This window comes from Apostichopus japonicus, chromosome 4 (assembly GCF_037975245.1).
Source record: "Apostichopus japonicus isolate 1M-3 chromosome 4, ASM3797524v1, whole genome shotgun sequence".
NCBI lineage: Eukaryota > Metazoa > Echinodermata > Holothuroidea > Aspidochirotida > Stichopodidae > Apostichopus > Apostichopus japonicus.
The window spans coordinates 18,277,073-18,300,880 of NC_092564.1; the positions used below are offsets into that span (position 1 = coordinate 18,277,073).

The 23,808-nt window shown below is 36.4% G+C and overlaps 1 protein-coding gene across 1 annotated transcript; it reads right to left on the minus strand.

Moving 5' to 3' along the window:
* Positions 1–47: 47 nt before the first annotated feature.
* Positions 48–23,657, minus strand: LOC139966691 (cytoplasmic dynein 2 intermediate chain 1-like). Its single transcript, XM_071969971.1, has 28 exons — positions 23,472–23,657; positions 22,164–22,217; positions 21,051–21,201; positions 19,922–20,349; positions 19,203–19,317; positions 18,777–18,925; positions 17,406–17,480; positions 17,102–17,170; positions 15,896–15,967; positions 14,899–14,932; positions 14,125–14,348; positions 13,332–13,443; positions 12,900–12,994; positions 12,215–12,341; positions 10,683–10,759; positions 9,935–10,011; positions 8,769–8,844; positions 8,222–8,438; positions 7,462–7,520; positions 6,734–6,785; positions 6,056–6,122; positions 5,572–5,659; positions 5,321–5,387; positions 4,062–4,120; positions 3,230–3,275; positions 2,599–2,776; positions 2,368–2,440; positions 48–1,606 (listed from the first exon to the last, which is right to left on the minus strand). Exons 1-28 carry the CDS (start codon positions 23,496–23,498, stop codon positions 1,493–1,495), a joined length of 2,982 nt encoding a protein of 993 aa, XP_071826072.1. The 5' UTR covers positions 23,499–23,657; the 3' UTR covers positions 48–1,492.
* Between the last annotated feature and the right edge of the window lie 151 nt (positions 23,658–23,808).

Genomic DNA, 23,808 nt, shown 5'->3' on the forward strand with positions numbered 1-23,808 from the left:
TATGTATATATATATATACCTGTATATATATATATATATATATATATACCGTTATATATGTATATATATATATATAATCAACATATATATATCAACAATTGTATAGAATCTTTGGCAGTTGTGTCTTCTAGTTAGGGTTACCGTAAGTCCCAATACATCATGGTTGTCCATTTCTTGCAATGAAAATACCATGTACCGCCAACAAGCTTAATTTGTCCCAATTTTCTACGGGTCTGTGTGACGTTAGAAAGATACCACTGCTATTTGTGATACATGTGCAAAGTTTGAAGACATAGGAAAAGTACATCGAGCATATGTCATTATCGGTGCATGTTTCGGATGCGTGATCTAACGGTTGTCAACACACAGATATGATTGCTGGCAACATAAATAACCCCACAAACTTGGTGGGAAATGCTACATAGCCAGCCCTCTTTAAATTCCAAATGAGAGAGGGACACAGACACACTTTCAAAGAAATATGGTAACCCCAGGTCTAGTAAAATACAGTTATCTAACAGAATAATGGCGCACCCCACATATCTTAAAATTATGTCACATTTTTGTGTACTTCCCCCATTAATGACTTTGGAAGAACATTTTTTCATTCAATCAGATAATTAACCACCCTTTGTCTTAGAACATGATCATCTCATGTGACAACAGTGGTTTGTGGATAGGTGTGAGTACAACGGCAATGCACATGTAATATAACACACAGTAAGATAATTGCTACAGTTACCAACCAGGATGTGTTTACAGATTGTCATGTAATGTATTTTTTACTTTATGACTGGGTAAGCAGGCATTTCAACTGAGGAAGGAATGACCATGTGATACCCGAGTTCTGACCATTTAACTCTGGTACTTCTCTTCAGAACTGGTAATGAGAAAGTACACCAAATGTAGAACGATTTATACTAAAATTTCCGTATAAATGCAATATTCTAGGAGAAATATTGCAAATGACTATCCTACACAACACGAGATAGAACAGAGAAGCCAAAGAACACCTTATCGGAATGAAGGAATGACATAATGATTAAAAAAAAATTCTTTGAGATATTGTCACTTTTTCATAATTTTGTTACAGTTCTCTAAGAAGGCTTTCCCGTACAACAACAAATAAAATGTTTAAAGCCATCGTTGAAAATGCCAGTGAAGTAGACGATTAATTAATTTTCTAAAGTCAGACCGGGCCCGGAGACAATCGTGTCACAGGGCCCCCTGTCCATCTGTAAATTATAATAGGAGAACACACTTATCATGTTATCAATATTTCCCCAGGCCCCCTTGTTATTTATTGACCCTGGAACTGAAGCCAGGCCCTTAACCCATCCTCTTAGGCCTGTCCCAAGTACTTCCATATGTAGCTTGGGATGAATCCATTAGGAATGCATGTCTCACAGATTTGAGGCTGTGGGGATAGGATAGTCATGACATGTCCGATGAGCCTCTTTAAGCCTTTGATTTCCTGACAATCCGATCACAATCACACAAAAGACTGCAAGAGAACAGACATGGAATCCAACTCGTCTCCAGATGCGTTTGAAAAACGTTCATTCAATCTGTGGACTTCTAAACATCCTTTTTCATCCCCTATCACCTGCAAACATGAAGAATAAAAAATGAAGGAAATGTTTATTTGATAACAAAAAGAGTTTACTTTACAAACAAACCAAAACAGATACATATCCAAAAAAGTCAAACTATTTGCAGTTTTCATTAGAAAACAAAAGTAACTTAGATCAGATCATCTAATGTTCTTTTACTGGAGTTTATGATTATGATTATGATCTCATCTCTATAAAGACAAAATGTTCCAGAATGCAGATTTAGACTGAAATGCATCCACACCCTGGCTTCTATCTGCTCGAAGCAACAGGTGGCATCAGGAAACAGACATTCCCTAAATAAATAATTAGTCATTAAAAAAAAAGTACCAATATGATGGGAAACAGGCTGGAAAAATCTGTTTATTCCCAATATAAATATCATGCCTACATCACTGTCAGTATAGCAGATAAAAATAGAATTTAGCCCAATGAACACAAAAACCATGGATTTTAAATTGTGTTTGTCATCAAGGTTTGACAAGCTAACTGCATCGTTTGAGAGGGGAGGGGTGTGGAGGTGTTGGGGAGGTGAGATGAGGAGGGGAAGGGAATCGGACAAGGAAGGGAAAAAGAGACAAGGGAAAAGAGACAATGGAAAAGGAGAGAAGAAAGGAGGGGAATGGAGGAAAAACATGACAGGAGAAATTGGGAGGGGAGAAGCATCAGCATTTTCACTATAAAGAGTCCTATGGGAGGTGTAATGCAATATAAAATGTCACAAGTAATTGCAAACAGTTGCCTTAAGTCTTACCAACTCAGGTCTTCTACCGGGTCTCCCCATCGAAGAAGCTGAATAATCATTAGAAACAGACAAGGAAGTCAATCTGCAAGAAAATAAACAAATATGACTCGTAACAGATCAAAAACAAAGTGCGAAAATTTTCTCACAACTTACACCTCAGGAATGATTTTCATAAATATACATCATTTTTTTTCTGGGGTTCATGAAAATATCATTCCAGGACATTATGAGTATGCTTACCTGCCGTTGTCAAACTGCTCTGTTTTCACAGGGTTAGCGTCTCTCTCCAACAGAGACCAGACGTAGACTTTGGACGTGGAATCGGCCGTGTAAAAGACCGACGGTCGGCTATGTGACCAGGCGATAGAGGTCACCTCCATACCCATGGTGGAGTTAGGCCACGATAACAATGGTAACTCTACAGAAATGAATGTAGAAATATGTTTACATATAAAAGGATAATCATAACATTGATAGGTGTTAAATTGAGTCCAACAAAACTTGCATACCTTTTGGGTGCAGGTTGGTGTTTCTTTGTTAGTATCAGCCTGGATGGACGGACGGACGGGGTCAACTATAGATTAAACCGTACATCAATTCCACACTTTAATTGTCAAGTCAGGTCACTAGAACTTTTGAAGTACTTTGTATACTATAGAAGAACAGTTGAATTCTTTGTGTGTAATGTGTTTAACTGTTATACATGGGCCCAGCCATCTGCGCTAAATAGCCTAATATGACAAATTACAGAAAACTACACACAAACTTTCAACAGACCAAAGAAAGAAGGAAAGAGATTAATCTCTGGTCATGTATTACTTATAAAAACAATAAACTAGTGTTATGCAAATGAATTCAGCAAATGACTCACCGTACATGGTGCTATGTAACCTTATGGTACCATCGGCACAGGCCACCTGTTAGAATGATGTATCAAGGAGAAAGGTTAACATCATCAATGACTTAATATAACGACAAAAATATTACAAATCATCTCAGATTAATGTATACTTTTTATAATAACGGAATGATGTATATAAACAGGGCTGACCAGAGGGAGGGGTACAGGAGGGGAAACATCCACATGGCCATGGGTTAATGAGAGGTCCTGGGGAAACTTTGAAGTGTACTGGGAAAATATGGAATAAACAATCATGTATTAAATCTCATTTTCATAAAGTGTGACAAAAATGGAAGAGTGGTGACATTATTTATTCTCAGTGCCCAAGCAGGCTCACGCCACATCTGCTTATAGAACTCTACAGTAATCTGAACCCATAGCAACATGTTAATTGCCCTCAATAATGCATTGTTCTAGTTTGATACCACTCGTAATTAGCAGTTAGTGATAGGTATGCCTGTAACGTATGCATGCAAAGTAGGCTTGAGCCTGGGTACCAAAGCTATGAAAGCCTCACAGCTAGCTAGGCCTAGGCTAAGTACTGACCAATGGTTGGTTGTATACTTAAAAAGTAAGTTACCTTTTCTCTGGGTGTTAAAAAATATTTTGTGACACAAATGCAGAGAAACTGATAGTTCACATTGAATTCATGAATATTGGTTGACGCATTTCAAAACATAATTTGCACCACACATTACTTTCAATAAATAGTTGTCCACAAAAAGGTCAAGTAAACTAAATACTAAAAAACTTTTTGTGTGAAAAACCGTTCATGAAGGCATTAAGATTACATTAAACTAACCAGAAAACAAGAAAGAGCGAAGGGTGAGAAATCCAGATGGGTTACTTCAACCGGAACATCTGGATAAGAAGAAAGAAAATAAATAGATGGTAGCATGACCAGACAAATATTATACTATCAGGGTCGGGTAAACCCTGATAGAAAATAGATGGTGGCATGATGGTGGCATTGCGGAGTATTAGCTCAGTGGTTAATGCCTGTGCCTTCCAATCATAAGGTCCCCGGTTCGAGTCACTCCAAGATTAATGGATGTCGTCCAGTTACAGAGTTGTTGACAATTCATAATCATGGACGTTAAATGTGAATGTAAGAGACTGACTTCGGTCAGCTTGTGGCTTTGATAAGCCAATGAGGCTTCTTCGCGAGTTTCTGCTTGCAGGAGGATCTAAAATACATACATACATATATGTATGTATGAGTATACTTACATGACCAGACAAATATCATACTGTCAGGGTCGAGTAACACCTAATATAACATAGGTGGTAGCATGACCAGACAAATATCGTATTGTCAGGGTCTGGGTAAACTCCTGATACGAAATAGATGGTGGCATGACAAGACTAATATCATACTGTCAGGGTCAAGTAAACCCTGATACAAAATAGATGGTTGCATGACATTATACTATCAGGGTCGGGTAAACCCTGGTACAAAATAGATGATGGCATGACGACTAATATCATACTATCAGGGTCAAGTATTTCCTAATGTAACATATATGGTAGCAAGACCAGACAAATATCGTCCTGTCAGGGTTGGGGTAAACCCTGATAAAACTTGATATGTAACAGTCATAACTAGCTAAACTAAACTAACCTACAAGATATGATGACACATCTGCTCATAGATCATTGATATCATTCAATATGGAAACCAGAACCCCGAAAAAAGGCCACAAGTTAACTTTAATATGCCATGTGATGTCGTCTATATTTACCTCTCGGTAAATCAAATCAAAACTTTGCAACAATTACATAATTGACATAATGAATGCAAATTAACATTTTATTCACTGACGAAAAAGCACTAATCATATCAATAGCATAACAAGACTGACTGCAAAATTATAAACAATGTGAAAAGAATCAAAGACCAAAGGAATATTTGGCAAGAATGATATTAGAGCCGGTAACCTTGGGAGAAAGTTATTACAAGGAAATGAATGATAGTCTTGAGTGAGGTTGTATGGAATAAATTTCGAATGGCTTGAATACTTTAATTAACGGATAATTAGAGTAATAGATTTATCAGCTTACCATAGCTAGCTCTGAATATTTTAGGATAAACATTTTCATGATGTCGAGAAGCATGTAGAACAAATCCCTGTAAGGAAATAAAAAAGGAAATAAATCAAATAAAACCTAGAGAAGCTTGTATGTATATTTAAAAATTGTTTGTAAATGTCATCAAATCTCTGTGAATTTCACTCTGTACTCTGATAACATTGCATTTTTTACTTTTCCACGTCTGTTAAAAATGCTAAAATGAAAGATGAAAAGTTACTAACCCTGTCTGTTCCAATGTAAAATTGATTAGGATCTTGAGGGTTAAGCTGCACACAGATAGTTTTAAAATTGCTAGTTATGCTCGGAAATCTGAAATTTGAAAACGATAAACGAGGTAAAAACAAAAGCGGTAAACAGTAGCAACAATTGTACACAGCTGAGCATAATGAATTAATCTCAATACATTTGTATTAATACAAACAATTACTTTCAAGATTTTTGAACGTAACAAAATAAGTAGCATGAAATTCATTTCAGGGAGTCATGGAAACTAATGTGACTATAGAAACTTGGTCTTTCAGACAAAAGCTGGTCATTGAAAATGGTGTCAAATGACTGAGGTTTTTGCCTTCCATAAGCATGATGGCCAATCAGGTAATATTATTATAAATTTTTTTATAAATACACAACTTTTGCAGTATATTCAAGGATCGGCATGAATTTATTAAGATAATTGACAAAAACTGGAGAATAATTCCAACTCACCTGGTAGGTGTATTAAGAGAGATTGAAGAGCTCCATATAAGCTTGACTCTCCCTCCTGGCACTAAACCTGAACAACGATAAACAAAAATCAGTATAGAAAGTAAACAAATATCTGAGTTTAAACTTTGCAAAAGAATAATGGATGTAGTTATTTTTTTTTCTTTATACATAAGTATTTGAAAGTGCCTTTTTTGCCTTTAGTCAATAATTTGATCACACCTGTACAGAATTTTGCAAAATAAGACTGCAATTGATCATATCAATAGCATCCATCTAGAATTTTGCACAAAATGAAGGGTTAACGATAAAGTATTAATTGACAGATTTGAATAAATTCTCAACAGTTTGTTGCCCAGACACTTAAGAAATTTACACAAATATTTGATAATAGTATTGCCATACATCTCAGTACAACAACATGTTGCTTATATGAGTATAAGGAGTTTTAAAGTTAGTTTTAAGGAGTTTAAAACTTTAAAAGAGTTAAAAAAAGTTTAAAAAAAGTTTTTAAAAGTTTTTAAAACATTTTTCAAAAGAGTTTAAAGCTTAAAAGAGTTTAAAGTTATACTATACATATAACTTATATGAGTATACGGAGTTTAAAGTATAGATTTTGTTTATACTTGATTCTTAACTTTGTTCTTTTCTGAAAGTGACTAAGGTCAAGAGGTCACATACCTAACTCTGATTCAGATCCTGCTTGGCTGGTCTTTGCTATTTCTAGAACAACCTAACGAGACAATGCAGAGGGGTTAAAAGTGTTAAAAACATTAAAAAAAAATAAAGAATACAATATGAAGATTTTCATATAGACTTGCATTTAAGTTATTTACTTTGTGACATAGAAGAGAATTCATACAGGTGCAAAGGTCAAAGGATGTCTCAATGTGAAGTGTTCTCTGAGTACAATAGTTTCTATCCTAGGACTATAAAAGACTGAAATACTCAATCCTTGGCCGTTAAGGAGAGCCCTAGCCTTGAGGTGTTTAAAACAAGATTGCCCAGGCATTGTTACTAGCACTGCTGTGCTGCGTACCAACATCCTCGTTGTGATACCCGTGAGAGGGGTTTTAAACGAGTACTTAACAGAAACAACATTCTTTCAGAGGACCCAGGTTTCCGACACTTACCAAAAATATTTGTCAGTTAACGGCTGGACAATTTATTCAAGAACACACTAATTATTAGACATGCTTTTATTACTGATGTGCAAAGTTGACGGTGAGGTTGAGGATGAGGTTGAGGTATATGCTCTGGAGGAGATCAAAGTCACTTGATGAGAGTCTGAAGTAACTCAATATATATGCAAAAGTGATACATGATTCCAGCAATGTTTTAGTTCATTTCAACAGTCTTGATAAGCAGTAATACTGAATGAAGAAAAATTAGTATGGCCACGGACTTACCCAAAAATAAATGACTCCGGTCTCTTCTAAGGAGGCGAGCTGGAATGAAGTATCAGATCCTGTGGATTGAGTGAAATAGATGACATTATTATCAATCGTATTACAGGTTAGGTTTATCAACATGTTAAAGACTAAATCACCTCTCTATGACATCAGCATGATTATTTATGACAAAATCACTATTTTTGAAAATAACTCCATGGCCCAAACAACAACCTTAAGTTATTGTGAGTAAAGACCCAAACTAAAAATTACCAGGCCAGTTTTGCAAATTTTGTCAAACTGAGTCAACATTTGTGAAAATTGTGTTAATTACTAAATAATTGTGTTCAACAACAGGGGCTAGGTCCAATATGACCAGTTGGAAGATTTAGCTTTATTTAATTGGCACATAAATGAGTTAATTAATGAGCCTTATTGATAACAACGTTTCCAGTCTAGGGAATAAATTTAGTAAGAAATAAATCTGAAAATTCTTTGCTGATATTTTCAAACCATTTTCTGCTGGTCAATTTGCATAAATTGTGGTCTATTTTTGAAGCATGTTTGTTCTTAAAGATGCCAAAGTAATCTTCAATATATTAAAAGTAATTTGCCAGAAGCAACTGATGAGAATAAGAAGTTTTGTATATTTACTGCAATTGACAGTTCACAGAATTGTTTATAAAAATAAAAATAAAATAAAACTGTTAGCAAACGGCTTATCCACTAAAGAGCCTGTGTAAGAGAATTATTTATACATGGTCGTGCATATACTAACCTATTTGTGGCTCTTGCGGCATGGATGCCCTTAAATTGTCCTCAGCTGTTACTATGGGTAAAATCGCCACCACACTGCTGTTGTGTGACTCCTCGGTCAAGATGCCGTCGGTGCAGAAGGTGGGTACCCTCACCAACCAGGAGGTACCATCCACTAGATGATGACAGTGCATATTTGAGGGTTCCCTCAAGTCCCATATAACCAAGGAACCATCCACCTAATATCCAAAAGTAACAACAACAAAAAATGATAAAATCAAATGAGCAGGGATGTGACGGTAAATGAAAACCTATGGTCACCAAATTTTTGGGGTGCGATCCCAAAGTTTGGGGTGCAATCCCAAAGTTTGGGGTGTGATTCCAAAGTTTGGGGCACGATCCCAAAGTTTGGGGCACAAGCCCAAAGTTTGGGGCACGAGCCCAAAGTTATTTCTGTTATTAATTTAGTCCCTCATTGCAGAAACAAGACAGTCAAGGGGTTAATATAAAAAAAAAAATTAAAAAGTAACAACAGTCTTCATATTATTGTACAGATGTGTTTCTCTTACCGTTCCTGCAAAGACCATCGTAGCTTTCATTGGACTCCAAGAGCAACACTTGGGCTGAGAGCGGCAACTTAATATTCTGGAGGTTAAAGAAAAAGATCGGGGCTATGGAAAATATCTCAAATAAAGTGAAGTCTCAGAGTCATCGCAAGTTAAATGCCATGTCAAGAATCCAACTATGACATCTGTGTGAATGTCATTCTTGAAGTTTTAACGTAACAGGAAAGATTGGCTCTTAATTTTTACAATGACAGTGGCTTTCCTTCAAATTTCAACATTATTTATTACAACATTTAAAAAATAATTAAACCCAAAAATTACTTATTATAATTTTTTTTAGGAAAGATTTAGTCACCATCTGATTCTGAAGGTACAATGCAGCTTCTTGCGAGTATAACACAAAAGTTAGTTTTCTATTATGCAAGCACAGTTAAATACACAAAGTTATATTACTGCTATGTATTAATATATACACTTGAGGTGGCTCATGTTCCAGACATTTAATATATATATGTAAATTAATACACAGACAGACAGACATACAGAGCTATGCTGCATCATACTATTTATGTTAAGATGAGTAATTTATTGTTCCAAAGTTTTAATGCCTTTGCTAGCAAACAGAGAGACTGACGTTAAACAGAGCTATAAAGTATTAACTTCCATGCTTTGTTATAGGCCATGCATTCATATTCCAGACTTTTAATAATAATAATACTAAATGCAATTTATATAGCGCCAATATCCAGAGGCAAACCAATGCTCAGTGGCGCTAGACCTCAGGGAAGGCAGTCAAAAATAGATAAGGTTTGAGTCTGTTTTTGAAAATGTTAATGTTGGTTGACTTGATGTGCAGTGGAAGTGAGTCACAAAGAGTAGGAGCGGCATTCGAAAACGATCGTTGACCAAATGACTTGAGCTTCCACTTAGGTACATGGAGCAGTAGCTGATTTGAGGATCAGAGAGAGCGGGTGGTGGTCTTCCGACTGATCATGCTACTCATGTATTCTGGTGCTAATCCATGCAGGGCTTTATAAAGTATGTGAGCAGGATGATCTTGAAGTTGATCCTGTAGGAAACAGGTATGTGAACATTGTGTTCACAACATTGTGTTCATAATGTGAACATTGTGTTAGCATACAGACGTATAAAACAGTACAATATCTTACTTCTGTGGCTGAGAGGGGTCATTAATGTTCCACACACACAGTAAACCTCTGTTGCAAAGTGGGCTTTTGTCAACTGGCTGTTAAACAAGCATAACAAATGTTATAACATTAAATCATTCAAAGAAGCTTAACATTCCAGTTGTCATTTACGAATCCTGTGCATTTCAAACTACGTAAAGTTGCGGCCAATGCGAAGATTCCAAAATGTGATCATTTCACACACATTCTGTCCACTAATTGCAGATGCTGCACCCTTAGTCTTAATTTATTATCATAGTTGTGTGCAATGTTAATTGTAATCCTTGGATAAAACATTACAATAATAATATTATTAATTTGTATTTAATATTATATAATAATGATCATATTAATAGTATTATTAATTTCATTATTAATAATAACTAATATATTATAACCAATTATTATTTTATTTTTTATTTTTTTTGTAATGATATTTATACAAAAGAACACAAAGATTCAACAAAGTTAACAGAATTGGTAACAAAAATGAAGAAAACTTTAATAACTAGGATTGGATTGAGCATCATCAATACTGTCACCAAGGAAGTATTCAACCTGTGTTTTTTTTTGGTTTTATGTTTTTGCTACAAAAATTAATTTAGCAGGCTGCGCATATATGTGCACTGAGAAAAATGGAACCATACATCAATACTACATTTTTCTGTTGTACCCCTTTAACCAGTAGTAGTTAATATTTCAAATAATTGTTGCGACGATGGTAACTTACAACTTTCATATCTCCATATAGTGCCAGGAGGAGATGTGTCTGAATTGGATGGACATGAACTTGGAGAATTGAACGTGCTAAAAGACAAAATATGTAGATAATAAACTGGAATGTGATTTACTTACAGACATTTTACGAGGCAAAGTCTTACAAGACGTGTGACGAATAAGGCTCGGATTATTTATAATTGCTGATATTAGCAAAAATACCTAGACCACTCTATGTGATATGATATGATATGATACACACGGAGTGTTAGCTCAGTGGTTAACGCCGATGCCTTCCAATCATAAGGTCCCCGGTTCGAGTCACTCCAAGATTAATGTATGTCGTCCAGTTACAGAGTTGTTGACAATTGACAATTCATAATCATGGACGTTAAATATGAATGTAAGAGACTGACTTCGGTGAGCTTGCGGCTTTGATAAGCCAATGATGGCTTCTTCGTGAGTTCCTGCTTGCAGGAGGATCTAAAATACATACATACATACATACATACACGCATACATATTTAAATACACTGTTAGCCAGGAAGAGAAACAAAAAGAGAAACAAAAAGAAGAGAACTGAAATATTTTCAATATACTTAAATATTTATACTTATTTATAACCTTCTAGATAGGTTAATACAATGACAACTGCTTAATATTCCAGTATAATTAGTGATTTAAAGATGTAACCTGTGTACAAGTGCAGACCCAGGGAAATGTGTGGGTGTATATCCGCCATCTACCCCAGTCCCTTTCAACATCACACAAAAATTCAAAAGAAGCTATTAGCAAAATCTTACACTTAGACCTACTTAAAGACAGACATATTCTTTATTGTCAACATATGTCTCAGAATCACCATTTGATGTCTAACATAATATTTTTAACTTTTCCTAGAGGAACCCCCCCCCCCCTCTTCTCTACATGGGTGTCAGCTTGAACAACTCCAGGGACATTGGTTGGATTATGACATTGCTACAAACTTTCTAGGTTGGAGCAGGGAGCCTTGGTTACAGCTCCCTGGTTGGAGTTGTGGCATTTCTAATTACTGTGTATTTACATGGTATGAAATGTGACATTGCTAATTACTGTGCATTTGCATGGTACAAAATGTGGCATTGCTACTTACTATGTATTTGCATGGAATGAAATATGACATTGCTAGAAACTATACATTTACTGAGTTGAAGGTATGACATTGCTAGAAACTATAGATTTGCCTTGTTGAATATACTGTATGACATTGCTAATAACTACTGCATATACTTTCAATGTTGCTAGTATTGCTATATATAACATTGGTAATTTCTACGTACTCTCAGTCTCCCAAAAAATGGAAAAACAATAATAACCACTCTTCAAAGTTTTTAAAGGAGGTGAGATATTACACTATTCTAATGTTCTACATAAGATTCAAACTTGACTTCCACTTGTCAACTATTAAAACTGCACAAAGGTACTCTTTCTTACCAAAGATTTGACAGTTTTTTACCTGAAATTTCTATCACATTTCCATCAATTTTCAAAATTAAGGTGTCTTACTTTTAAGGAATGGTAATCCTGGTTTGAGTTGAGTGTAACCTTCGCTGAATACGATGCTCCTCTGGTTACTCTGAAGAGCTCCTCCATCATGTTCTGCTCTGCTCTCCTCCAGTAATACTACCATTAGCTGAGAGCAGTTTGAAATAATAAGAGCATCGATTAAAAAAAAAAAAATCAAAGAAATATTTGATAGATCAGCTACCGGGTGATGCAAATATTTGATTTGCTGTCTAAAAAGATTATGGCAATTTCATCTGTCATTACTTTGCTCTCCTCCCATATAAAGATTCATAATTAATCTTAGATTACATGAATATGAATACTATAGAGCTGGATGTCCCAACAGGCAACCTGTGGGCCCAATCGGACCGAAGAATTCCAATCCGGCCCATGAGAAGAATAAAATCAACCCAAGGAATCTTACAAAAATTGGGTACGGTTGACCTCCAAGGCCAGAGCCTTCCTAGAGGGTTGCCTTTTTTGTTCAATACCATAGACTGAAGGGTCAACACTCTTCAAGTGACTAGATCAGGTCCCAGCAAGAATCTGTCATGATTCATTATCAACTTATCTGAACAACAAACCCCCAAAATTACTTATCTCATTATTGACAGTGGGATGGATTTCGGGTTTTTTTTTCTTTTTTTGTTGCTAGGCAATTATTTCGATTCATCGTTCATCTCACCTGACTAGCAGCTTCCAAGAACTGTGTTAATTTCAGTGATGAAGCCTCCTGGTTAACATTTAGGTCAAACTCATCGTCTGAGGTCTCTCCGTCGCCTAGCAACAATATGAAAGGGAGGGAAATGAAGAATATACACTGAACGCAAGTGTTCAGATATCAATCATGACGATTTCCGAAAAAATATCACAATCAAAAATTATCTTACTACGATCCACAAATCGTCTTCTTCAACATTTAATGAATCTCATAAACTTTTGGCTAAATTTGCTTCTACGTTGTGTACTGAGAAAGGTGTTAGGTAATCCATGGTTACAAAATTTGAAAAAAATATTGTAAAATAAAGTCTTGTTGTTAAATCATTTGTAAATTTGTTAAATGATATAACTCTGCTATTTCATCTTAACCTTCTTAAGTATAATCTTAGATTCCTACCTCCGCAGCATTGAACCCCTTCTGCCGGATGCTGACACCATTTATCGCAGTTTTCAATTTCTTCCGTTTGTGTATCTCTCTCCAGATTGTCATCATTACATTGTACAATAGCCTATAGAGGAGGACAATAAATGGTCATCATGTGATATTAATATAATCATATTATTTCATTCAAATCAGTTATGAGAAAGCTTGTTATATTTATGGTCGGTACCAGGCTTGTAGTTTAAGTACAACAGCATGAGTACCTGTACAATGAGTACACGTGAGTACAGTTTACCTTGGTTTGAGTAATGGTATCAGTACAAATCTCTAGAAACCCAAGTATGAGTAGTCTTGCATTAGTTCCTAAACTACTATTGATGACGCCCCATGTACCAGTACAAGTACATATATCCGCAAGGCCAATTTAAAGCCTCTAGAAACACAAGCATTAGTATGGAAGTCTTGCATTAGTTCCTAAACTACTATTGATGATGCCCCATGTACCAGTACAAGAACACACATCCACAAGTCCAATTTCAAGCAAGCTAGCTATCTAGCTTGATCTTGCAAATATGCTAGGATTCAAGTATGAGCACAGACTGACAACAAGTCTGATAGCAATACCTACCTACCTTCAATACACTTTAAAACAAACGAAGGTTACCTAGTCGTCAAGATTAATATATCTTGGTCTTTTATTTAATGAAATGCATACTTTTTCTACTTCTTAAGATGAGAAGGACACTTTTACCTGTACTAATCCCATCCCTTTCCCCACATCCCCCCTCCGATCCTCCGTAAATCTTACCTGAGTGGTATCGGATCTCCCAAAGTGCTGAATGAAACGTTCATAGTCCTTGACGGGGGGCATATCGAAGAGGTCGAAGGACACCGTATCTAGTTCTATCAGTTTCATCAATTCTTGTCCTCTCTTCTTGGTTCTCTCTGCCACGCTGTTGCTTATCTGCCGTTGCTTGGCGGCCACAAAGTTTATAAAGGTCTTTCTGGTCGACGTGGTCGGTCGTGTCGAGCCTACGAAGAATTTTGAGAGAAGGATACAGTCACCTTGAAATCAGACACAGCAATTGTATCAGTATAGTGAACAAAGACTTTCATATAATTTGAGCGATGGCATATACTCATGCCCTACCCTCCCCACCCCCCCCCCCACCACCAACCCTACCTACAACAAGAAGGAAGGCAGCATAAGAATGAACAAGAAACAGAAGAGAATTAGCACTAAATTGTTAGCATACTTTCAAAGAACAAAGAAAATTTTGGTTACAGAGGTTTTTCAACCCAGTGGACACAGATGCCAAAGAGATGAACTTTGCTCTCATGGTATATGAATATACCTTATTCACCATTTCTTTGTGAGGGGTGCACACAACAATCCACAGAACCATGCTTACCGTACGGTCAAGGATCATACTGTTTCAATCTATCAACCCTGACAAAAACGATATCAAATTTTATACTTTTTTTATACACATGATAGAAAATAAACTGAAGAGTTGTGTACAAGCAAGGACTAAAAATCCTTTAAAAGAGAACACAGATATTGGAAAAAATATAAACCTACCTCCTGAAGACTGTCCAATTGAAAAGCCAGTATCCTGTGAATAAGAAAGGGGAAAATATATGAAAAACAGGAAAGAAACATGTAATGAACTAATAATAATATATTTCTAATATTATTAATTTAAATTTTTTAACAATATATATTATAAATTGATTGCATAGATATTAAATTTGAAAACTATGAACTAACCTTGTTCTGTTGATGTGATGAAAATAACTAAAGTTAAGAATTTCAAGTGGATCTAAGGATGGGTCACAGGATACATTGATAATCTCAGTAATCAATGGCTTGATTTCCTGAACTTCTATATGCTGGTATAACCTTACAAAATAACAGTACTAACAGCAATTATGCCCACTAACTTAATTACAATATAACTGTAATTGTGCAAAAGCATATTTTTAAATTGTGTATCATCCTGTCGTTGGTCAACAAAATGTGGTCACTATGCTGCTCCTGGTTACCTCTTGAAAGACGCATTTTCTGCCGGGCTACCCTGCTACTTTTTGTACCACGGGTACACACCAAATCTGGTATTAGAGCCATCAGCCTTCAGAGGGCCAAAGCTTTGGAATTCCCTTGTTATCCCTATCCACAAGTTTGACAACATTGATAGATTCAAAGGTCACCTTTTCTAATAGGGTTGAATTTTATAATAAGGTTAATATGTAAATGTCATCTCGGCATAGATAGAAGGTGGGCTATACAAATACCTTTTTCTATCTGTCTGTCTATCAAGACATTTGCATACATTATATAAGATTATAATCCTTTCAAATTTGGCACCTACAACTATTCAGTCCTCCAACACTCTGCTCATGACTGGACTTAAGTGACCAGATGCAACTGTTCACTTTTTGTTAGTAATATCCGAATGCGTTTGGTAAAATTTTAATTGACCAAGCACACAACACTACTTAAAGCCACTTTTGAGGAAACCACCGAGTCAAACTGCCTTTTTAATTTAAAGTAAATCGATTTATTTGAAGTCACTCACCCTCCCACTGAGAGAAGACGCTCGATTCTCCGCCTCCATTGCCTGTCTCAACTCAGCCAGAGTCGAATCATCCTGCCAAACATTTTGAAAGTGAAAGAAAAAAGGTTAAACGATGAACCTATGAAAGTAAGGTAACCAACCACTGCAAATGAAACTCTTTGTGAATTAAGATTCCTTACAATATGAAAAAAACTTTAATTAAGCTAGAAATTTTCTAGCTTAATTGTCAAATGGTTGAAAATTGAAAGATTTCTTTACAAACAAAGTGTGTGTAATAAATATGCTAACCTATCCAGATCTTAAACTCTGCCATTTTAGGATAGGAGAGGAACAAACAAACTACTTCACCCATCACTCAACAGAAAAACAAAACTAGTGCAAATGATATGACTTACAGGTTTGGTACATAGAGAAAATACAGATGCAACACAGCTCACATTCAAATTGAAATGAGAAGAGATACAAGGGATACCATAAGCATGAGGTCATTAATGGCTTATTGTATTCACAGACATTTCAAAGTTTCTCCTGGTCATGACCTCTCATCACCTCCGAACGAGTCCACCAAAACAAACAGGGAGATTGCATGCACAAAAGGTGAACCTATTTTGCCACAAATGATATTCCACCAAGCAGTACTCCAAATTGAGTTGAAATGTTTGCCAAGTTATGACATCACATGATACACACATATATACATGTCATTGTAACAAACAATGATGGAATTCAACTAGGCATAACACATTTTTGACTTTGCTTGTTAAAGGGTGTGAAGACTCGCGCAAAAAGAAACGTCTTATGCCGGTAATCTGACCTAGTTTCGAATGAGGTGTAACAGAGGTGTTAGACACCACCATCGATCCCAGAAAATACACACACAGCTTGCTACCTTCGGTAATTAGACACTAGTGTACAGTCAGTACATACAGCTGCGGTTAATACCCACAGTACAGTGTACAAACGATACAGCGATGGACATCTCAGGTCCTGCTAAAGATAACAAGGTATCACGTTCCATGCTGTCTGCATTTTGTAGCGACACAAACACAACGTCACTTGCAAGCAACAGAAAGTTAACTTTTTCAGATGGCCGCACACGGTTTGGGGCAAGTCTTCAATGCCTTTAAGCTGTTTTCATTTCTTATCTTAATTTACAGAAAGATCACAGCGACCTATTGGATACTGTCTACTGTAGGAGTCACTCACAATATCTGTCTCCGTTCTACTGCCATCCTCAGCATCATCACCTTCATCCTCAAAATCGTCCTCGTAATCCTGCAAGTCAAGGGAAGAGTATGCTGAAGCATGACATTTATCTACAGTAGGCAATTATTACCATGAAAAAACAGAGAAATTTCTTCGCTTCGTACATTAAAACAAAAAAATATCTGTAACTGAATATCAAAATCAAGTGGCAGAGGTATAACTTTCGCACATTCCATGTAACATTTTTTAGACACTATTTTCAATCTCTCTGTTGGTATTATTGGTATCATTTAGTTTTACTCACCTCGAAATCATCATCATAGTCGTATCCATTTGCTTCTGTAACGGGCGTTCCTTCAACAACTTCGGGAACTTCAGCCTATTAAAATGAAAAAAATATATATCAAGTTTATTGCTGAATTTATTTCAATATCCTCAGGCTAAATCATTATTTTCAATCTATTGTATTGACCTTGGATTGGATAGGGCTACTAGTTTGTCAAAGGAAATGTGAAGTTTATAAAATAGTTTATACCAATAGCTATGGTTCATTCACAATATGGATGCATCCAAATTGTGGAGTATAAAATTAGACGTAAATTTTAAAGGAAAACAAAACATTATTTATCAGTGTGCAACAATGACGTCACACCTGTTTGCTTGAAGTTCACTTTTGGTACGAAAAGGTGGCAACTTCAACTGTCAATACCTCTGAAACGGTACAAAGGAATTGAATGCAAGTTTCACCAGAAAGCTTAGATTATGTTCCTCTTTAACATATCAAAACGAAATTTTGACCTGGACTATTCTTTAAAATTTATGCGACATAAACTGTTATTTACAGGATTAAGTGTTTATTAACTTGCTAATTAAGATCAACATATTGGTTGTATTATAAAGATCCCTTTGATAGACGCTTGGGTGTCAAATACAGGCTTGGTCACAGAGGTTTACAAGTGAAGTGATGCAAAGGTTTAGTTTTCAGCTGCAGGCATATATGCTGTATTGTTACTGTGCAACCATATTGTCACTGCACTTGTAGACATGTTAACATTCACATTACACTTAATGATATGTATTAACCGGCCTATCAATATTTTCTTGGAAAAGCATGATTTTGATCTGCTCTTCTTTGTGTATCACCAACAAGGGCCTGTTCATGTAGATGCTGAAGACAATGGTTCATCTTATGACTACAAAAGTCTTCAATGATTTCAAAATACTGTCCGATAAATGGCAAAGGATCATGAAGAGGATTTTGACCTTATCTTTGTTTTCATTCGTCACAAAATGTGACATACATCTTCAGGGATGTGCCCAGGATTTCCTGAGTGCCAGGTATACTGATCCCCGTCCTGGGGGAAGGGGTGTTCCCCTCCCTTTTGAGCAATTTTTCGATTTTTGAAGGTACTCAGATGCCTAATGCTGGCACTTGTGTAGCTTTTAAAGCATATACACAAGTACTACTTTTGCTAACAATTTACATTTTGAAATTTTTTTCTTCAATTTATGTTGAAAATATTGTTAGGAATGTCGGGATTTTAGATGAAAATAGTGCTGGGCGGGATTCACGATTTTTAAGACAGTGCTGGGCGGTAATTTTCAGTGCTGGGCGGGGCCATCTAGTGCCGCCCAGCGTGGGCACATCCCTGCACCTTTAATACCCATTTCTCACCTCACGGCTTCCCTTCATCTCAGTTTTATCAACCGTCATCCTTTCCTCCTCTTCTCTTCGTTTCCTTTCTCTTCTCTTCTCTTCCTTCCGTTTCCTCCTCTCCTCTTCGTATTCTTCATCCCGTTGAAGTTTATCCTGTGCTGAAGATTCTTTTACATGTAGAAAACAGGCAAAAACTAGTCAGAACAACTGACATTGATCAATCTTTCTTTTCGGTGACAATTCATTATTCTTATTACTGCACACGTCACAGCAAAGAAAATCCTGTTATACCTTCACAAATCTGGTTCCCTTTCTGCAACAGCATGGGCTGCATCTCTTCTAACTGGTCATTTGTAAGGTAACAGAGCATTATAAAGCTTAATTTCAAATTTGAATATTAATTATTTCAGTTTAGATGTTAATTTAAAGACAGAAAACACAAACCTCCATCCTCCTTTCCTTTTTTGTGGGGCCTCCTCTTTTCCTCTTCATGATTCCTTCTTTCTGAATCTTTTTCCTTATGTCTCTTTCTCCTCTCTTCGTCCTTTGTTGTCTTACTCTGTAACAAATCAAAACATTTGCTGCTATTTCATTGGTCAGTAATTGTTTATGGATACAAACATACAAACCAAGAATCACTGTGCTAAATATGACGAGTATATAATGACCTAACTTCCATACCGCGTTCACACATCTTGGTGCAAATTTCTGGTCTTTGAACTCTTTAAACGTCATTTCCGTCGAGGAATCATATCGTAATTTGCCTGACTTGGGCATTGAATGGTTGAGGACAAAATCTTCACTTCAACCAGAAAATTGGTTCTGTGTGTGTAAAAATGTAGGATCTTTGGGGGTTTATGTTTAATTTGTCGTGTAACTACTACAGGAGGGAATCCACAAGTAAAGACCTCAATATGTTTCAACGACAAAGAACATCAAGAAAATTTTACCAACTTAATTTCATCAACAAACACTGGTTCTGTTGATATTATATATAGATATGCAAGATCATTAAGCAAGAAATAAAGTCCACTATCCTTGTTGGACTTGATTTCCAGTCCTCAACTTAATTCAAGAATTTTGCTTCACCCCTCCCTCTTTTTCTAATATTTCCCTTCTTTCTTTGAATTCTCTCTTCATGTACATCTCTATATATCTCTCACCTTCTCCTCTCTGTGATCGTTTTCACTCCTCCCATCCTTCTCTTTGTGCCTCTTCCCATCTTTGTCTCTCTTCTCCCTATGCCTGTCTCTGCCCTTATCATCCTCATCTTTCTGTCTATCCTCCCTTCTATCTCTTCTCTCCTTGTGCCTATCATCTCCATCGTCCCTCTTTCTATCCTTGTCACTCTTCCTCTCCCTTCTCTCTTCGTCCTTATTGCTTCTTTCTTTCCGCTCGCGATCGTCTCTTCCATCTTTCTCTCGATGACGACCACTTCTTCTTTTCTCTTTCTCATCGCTCTCCTTCCTTCTCTCCCTGTCTCTGTTATCATCTGGATCTCTGTGCTTCTCTTTTGTCTCCCTGTCTTTATGCCTGTCGTCTCGACTGCTCCTCTCCTTGCCCCCACGCTCATCCCGTCGATGTTTTCCATCTACAGGATACATAAATCAAGAAATGGGATTTGTCAACAGAGCAAATTCAAACAGTTTATGTTAATTTCATTGTGGTAAAATTGTTCATACTATTTTATTTGAAAATTCAAACAAATTTAAATACTTTAAACCTAACCTCAGCCTTTAGGAACCCTCACTGGTAGAAGAATCTGTATGAACCAACTTTACATATCGAGTAGGCAAATAATGTCTTTAAGTGGTAACCAAAGGTTCATTTAAACTGGCTAATTTGTATTGTTAGTCTGGTAATGTGATACAACCAGCTGTTTTACACACAGACATAACACACACCTATCTTACTCCTACCATGGAATGAACAAGATGGAATTCCCTGCATGTGGAAGAACATAAAAGCACTTCAGATGGTAGAATGAGGAGGGCAGTAGACCAGAATGGGCTGGTCACCGGGAGAGGACAGTTCTAAACAGGCTTACCAATAGCTCAAAACGGGGTAGCACAAGAGAGCGATTGTTGTGAGGAAACTGAAAAGTGAGTAGTAAAGGATATATTACCATGTATACACCTACTTTAACATTAACCACACCCAAATTGCTTGATAATGAAACAGACGATTAGAGCACCGATTAGTAGATCTGTAGAGAAGACATGGTGCTTTTATATTTTAATTAACTGCAAATGGTGTTACATACACTTTATAAATCAAAACCTATCAACTCACCTTCAGCTGTTTTATCTCTTGAACTTTTTTCCCTCTTATCTCTAGACCTCTTCTCATCATCTGGCTTCTCCTTGCTTCTATGCTTTCTCTCATCACCATCTCTGTGCTTCACCTTGTCTTTAGACCTCTTTTCCCTGTTGGCTGTGGCATCCTGTCCAAGATAAATAAGATAAAAAAGCAATTTGGAGAGAATCTAGACATAAACAGATCTAAACAACATCATTCAGGGATGTAAGTGCAGCCCCCCCAAAAAACCGGAAAACTATTCGGAGACCCCGGGTGAATGCCGTCCTAACACATCCTACTCCTAGCTCTGACTACTTACACACTATCGTTATGTTAGGCTAGCTCAAAATTATTAGCGCTAACACATCCTACTCCTAGCTCTGACTACTTACACACTATCGTTATGTTAGGCTAGCTCAAAGTTACGAATACGTCGCAGCGAACTCCTGAATAAAAAACAGTCTCACATTCGAATGCGATCACGAATATCGACTATCATATGCGTATCCCGTAGATTTCCACCGCTCACAAATATCACAAACGTTAATTCCGAAACTTATGTCGAGCACCAGCAGTTACGAAGATATTAATTAGCAGTCCAATCAACGTGAATTAGGCAAGGTTTTATAACGACAGAAATGAGCTATGGCGATTTGAAGTTCGCACGTACGCAACGATGTTCACATGGCACAATGTTGTACAGTGCAATGCGATGTGTAACAGGAAATGGTATTTTGGTTGATCGATGAGTGAAAATTGAAGTTAGCTTGCTGCAACGGGCCAGGCATTTTTGCCGCTTTGTGTCTTTGATATTCGTACAATTTTGTGGAACTTTATTGGAATTAAAAAAAAAAAACGGATTTCCGTCAAAATACGGAAGACTTACATCCCTGCATCATTGGAGAGATAAGCAGCTTAGCTGCCAAATACGAAATTTTTAAAATACCATGTGATATTTCAATTGTTACCAAGATAAAGAATTGATATTTCAAATTCAACCTACAGACAGACCAGTACAGTCAGTCAATTGTGATATAACTTCATTTTAAAGATATATAGCTATTATTCATTGGCAGCTGGGACTGCAAAAAAGAACTTTTCAAATACCTGTAATTGACTGGTCAGCTCAGGAGCACCCCAAGTATCTTCTTTACTTCTGCCCTGAAGATTAATGAAAGATGCATAAATTTATAAGTTGGGAACCTGAAATAACATCAATTTACTTTTAAACAACCCTTTACATGCTTTTGTGGGTACATGTCTTTCAAATTAACAAAGTACACTCGTTCATTACATTTAATTTTATTACCACAACATCACATTTAGATATGCAAAAATAAGTGATTTCAAAAACTCTCTGTATGACACAGATATAAGGATCAATAAATATGAAGACATAACAAAATATTTAAGTAAACAAAACACAACCAAGGAAGGAAAAGTAAAAAAAAGAAGCTAAGCTTATATAGGAAATTTTAATTTGATTATAGTCAGCAACTTCTATATTAATAACTTAATTGTCTTTTGAAAAATGAGACAGACTAGGTCTACAGTAGACTTTTTAGTTTAATGCCCAGAGGTAGTAACTTCCAGCTAGGGAATTTGTAGTAAATAAGTTTTCAGCAGAACTCATGCCAAAACATATGACTACAGTACCTAATTTTTATTGGTACAGACAGATTAGGACTTGGATTCAATATTTGTATGCAACATGACAAGTTTTAGCAATTGGCTACTGAAATGAACATTTTTGCTATGATTTAGTGGTGGTTATGAAGGAGACAATAGTTGTAAATAAAATTAGACACATATCCTAATCCCAAAGAATCATATGATTTTATCGAAGCTTGAAGCTGGAGAGCTCAAGGGAATTCCAAACACCACACAACCACTTCCATAAGATGCAACAAAGCCTCCTGAAGTTATCAACTTTGCTTAGTTTAATGTCTGTTCTAGCCTACTGCACCGATACTATACACATCAAGAGAAGCCAATGTTTTTGGGAAATGGGAAAGTTGCTTTGATTTTTTCTTTGACCCTGTTATTTTAATGTTCTACTGTAGAAGTGAAGCATTTATTTCAGTTTTCTTCTGCATCGTGGGTGAGTCAAGTACTGTATTGTTAATGTGGTCACTTAAATTTAGGCCCAGTCAATGGTACACTACTAAATACTAACAGACTAACAATTGGCTGGGCAACATCTCGAATCAACCTCCTTCATTAAAAAAATGCTCATCAATATTGGCTAGGCCCAGCCTTACACTAAAGTATGCCTAGTAAGGGTTTGATGTTGGACTAGGACTAACCGGTAAATGATTGTAAAGCATAAAGGTTATGAATAATTTAGGCTAGGCCAGATATTTTACTGTCAAATATTGTGTTAGGGAATAGTCGAGTTATTTCGCGGAAACATACCTTCGTTCCCTCTGTTTTTGAAGGCATTTTTGCGACAAAAAATTGACAGAGATTGCTTCGAATTTCACAGTATACCGCGAGGTACTGTTATTCCATCAATAAAATATTGCTTCAAATACAACGGGAATGATCATTCTGCACTTTAATTCTTCGATCCTTAACGGACGACAAATATTTCTCCGTCTCTGATCTAGTGCGCATGTATTGTATACATTGGTTACATGAAAGTCGACCAGAAATGGAAACAGAAAAGTCCAGATAGGCTGGGTTGCTGAACAGATAGAGAAATGCTAGCTGTCATGAGTAACATCCATTTCCAAATAATGTGCTTGACAAG

Bases quoted from the DNA above. Each gene is read 5' to 3' on its own strand.
- LOC139966691 (XM_071969971.1), bottom strand. From the start codon at position 23,498: ATGCCTTCAAAAACAGAGGGAACGAAG. The intron at 12,342-12,899 runs GTGAGATGAACG...AACTGCTCTCAG, and splicing joins TCTTGGAAGCTGCTAGTCAG to CTAATGGTAGTATTACTGGA. The intron at 10,012-10,682 runs GTAAGTTACCAT...CTTGTTTAACAG, and splicing joins TATATGGAGATATGAAAGTT to CCAGTTGACAAAAGCCCACT.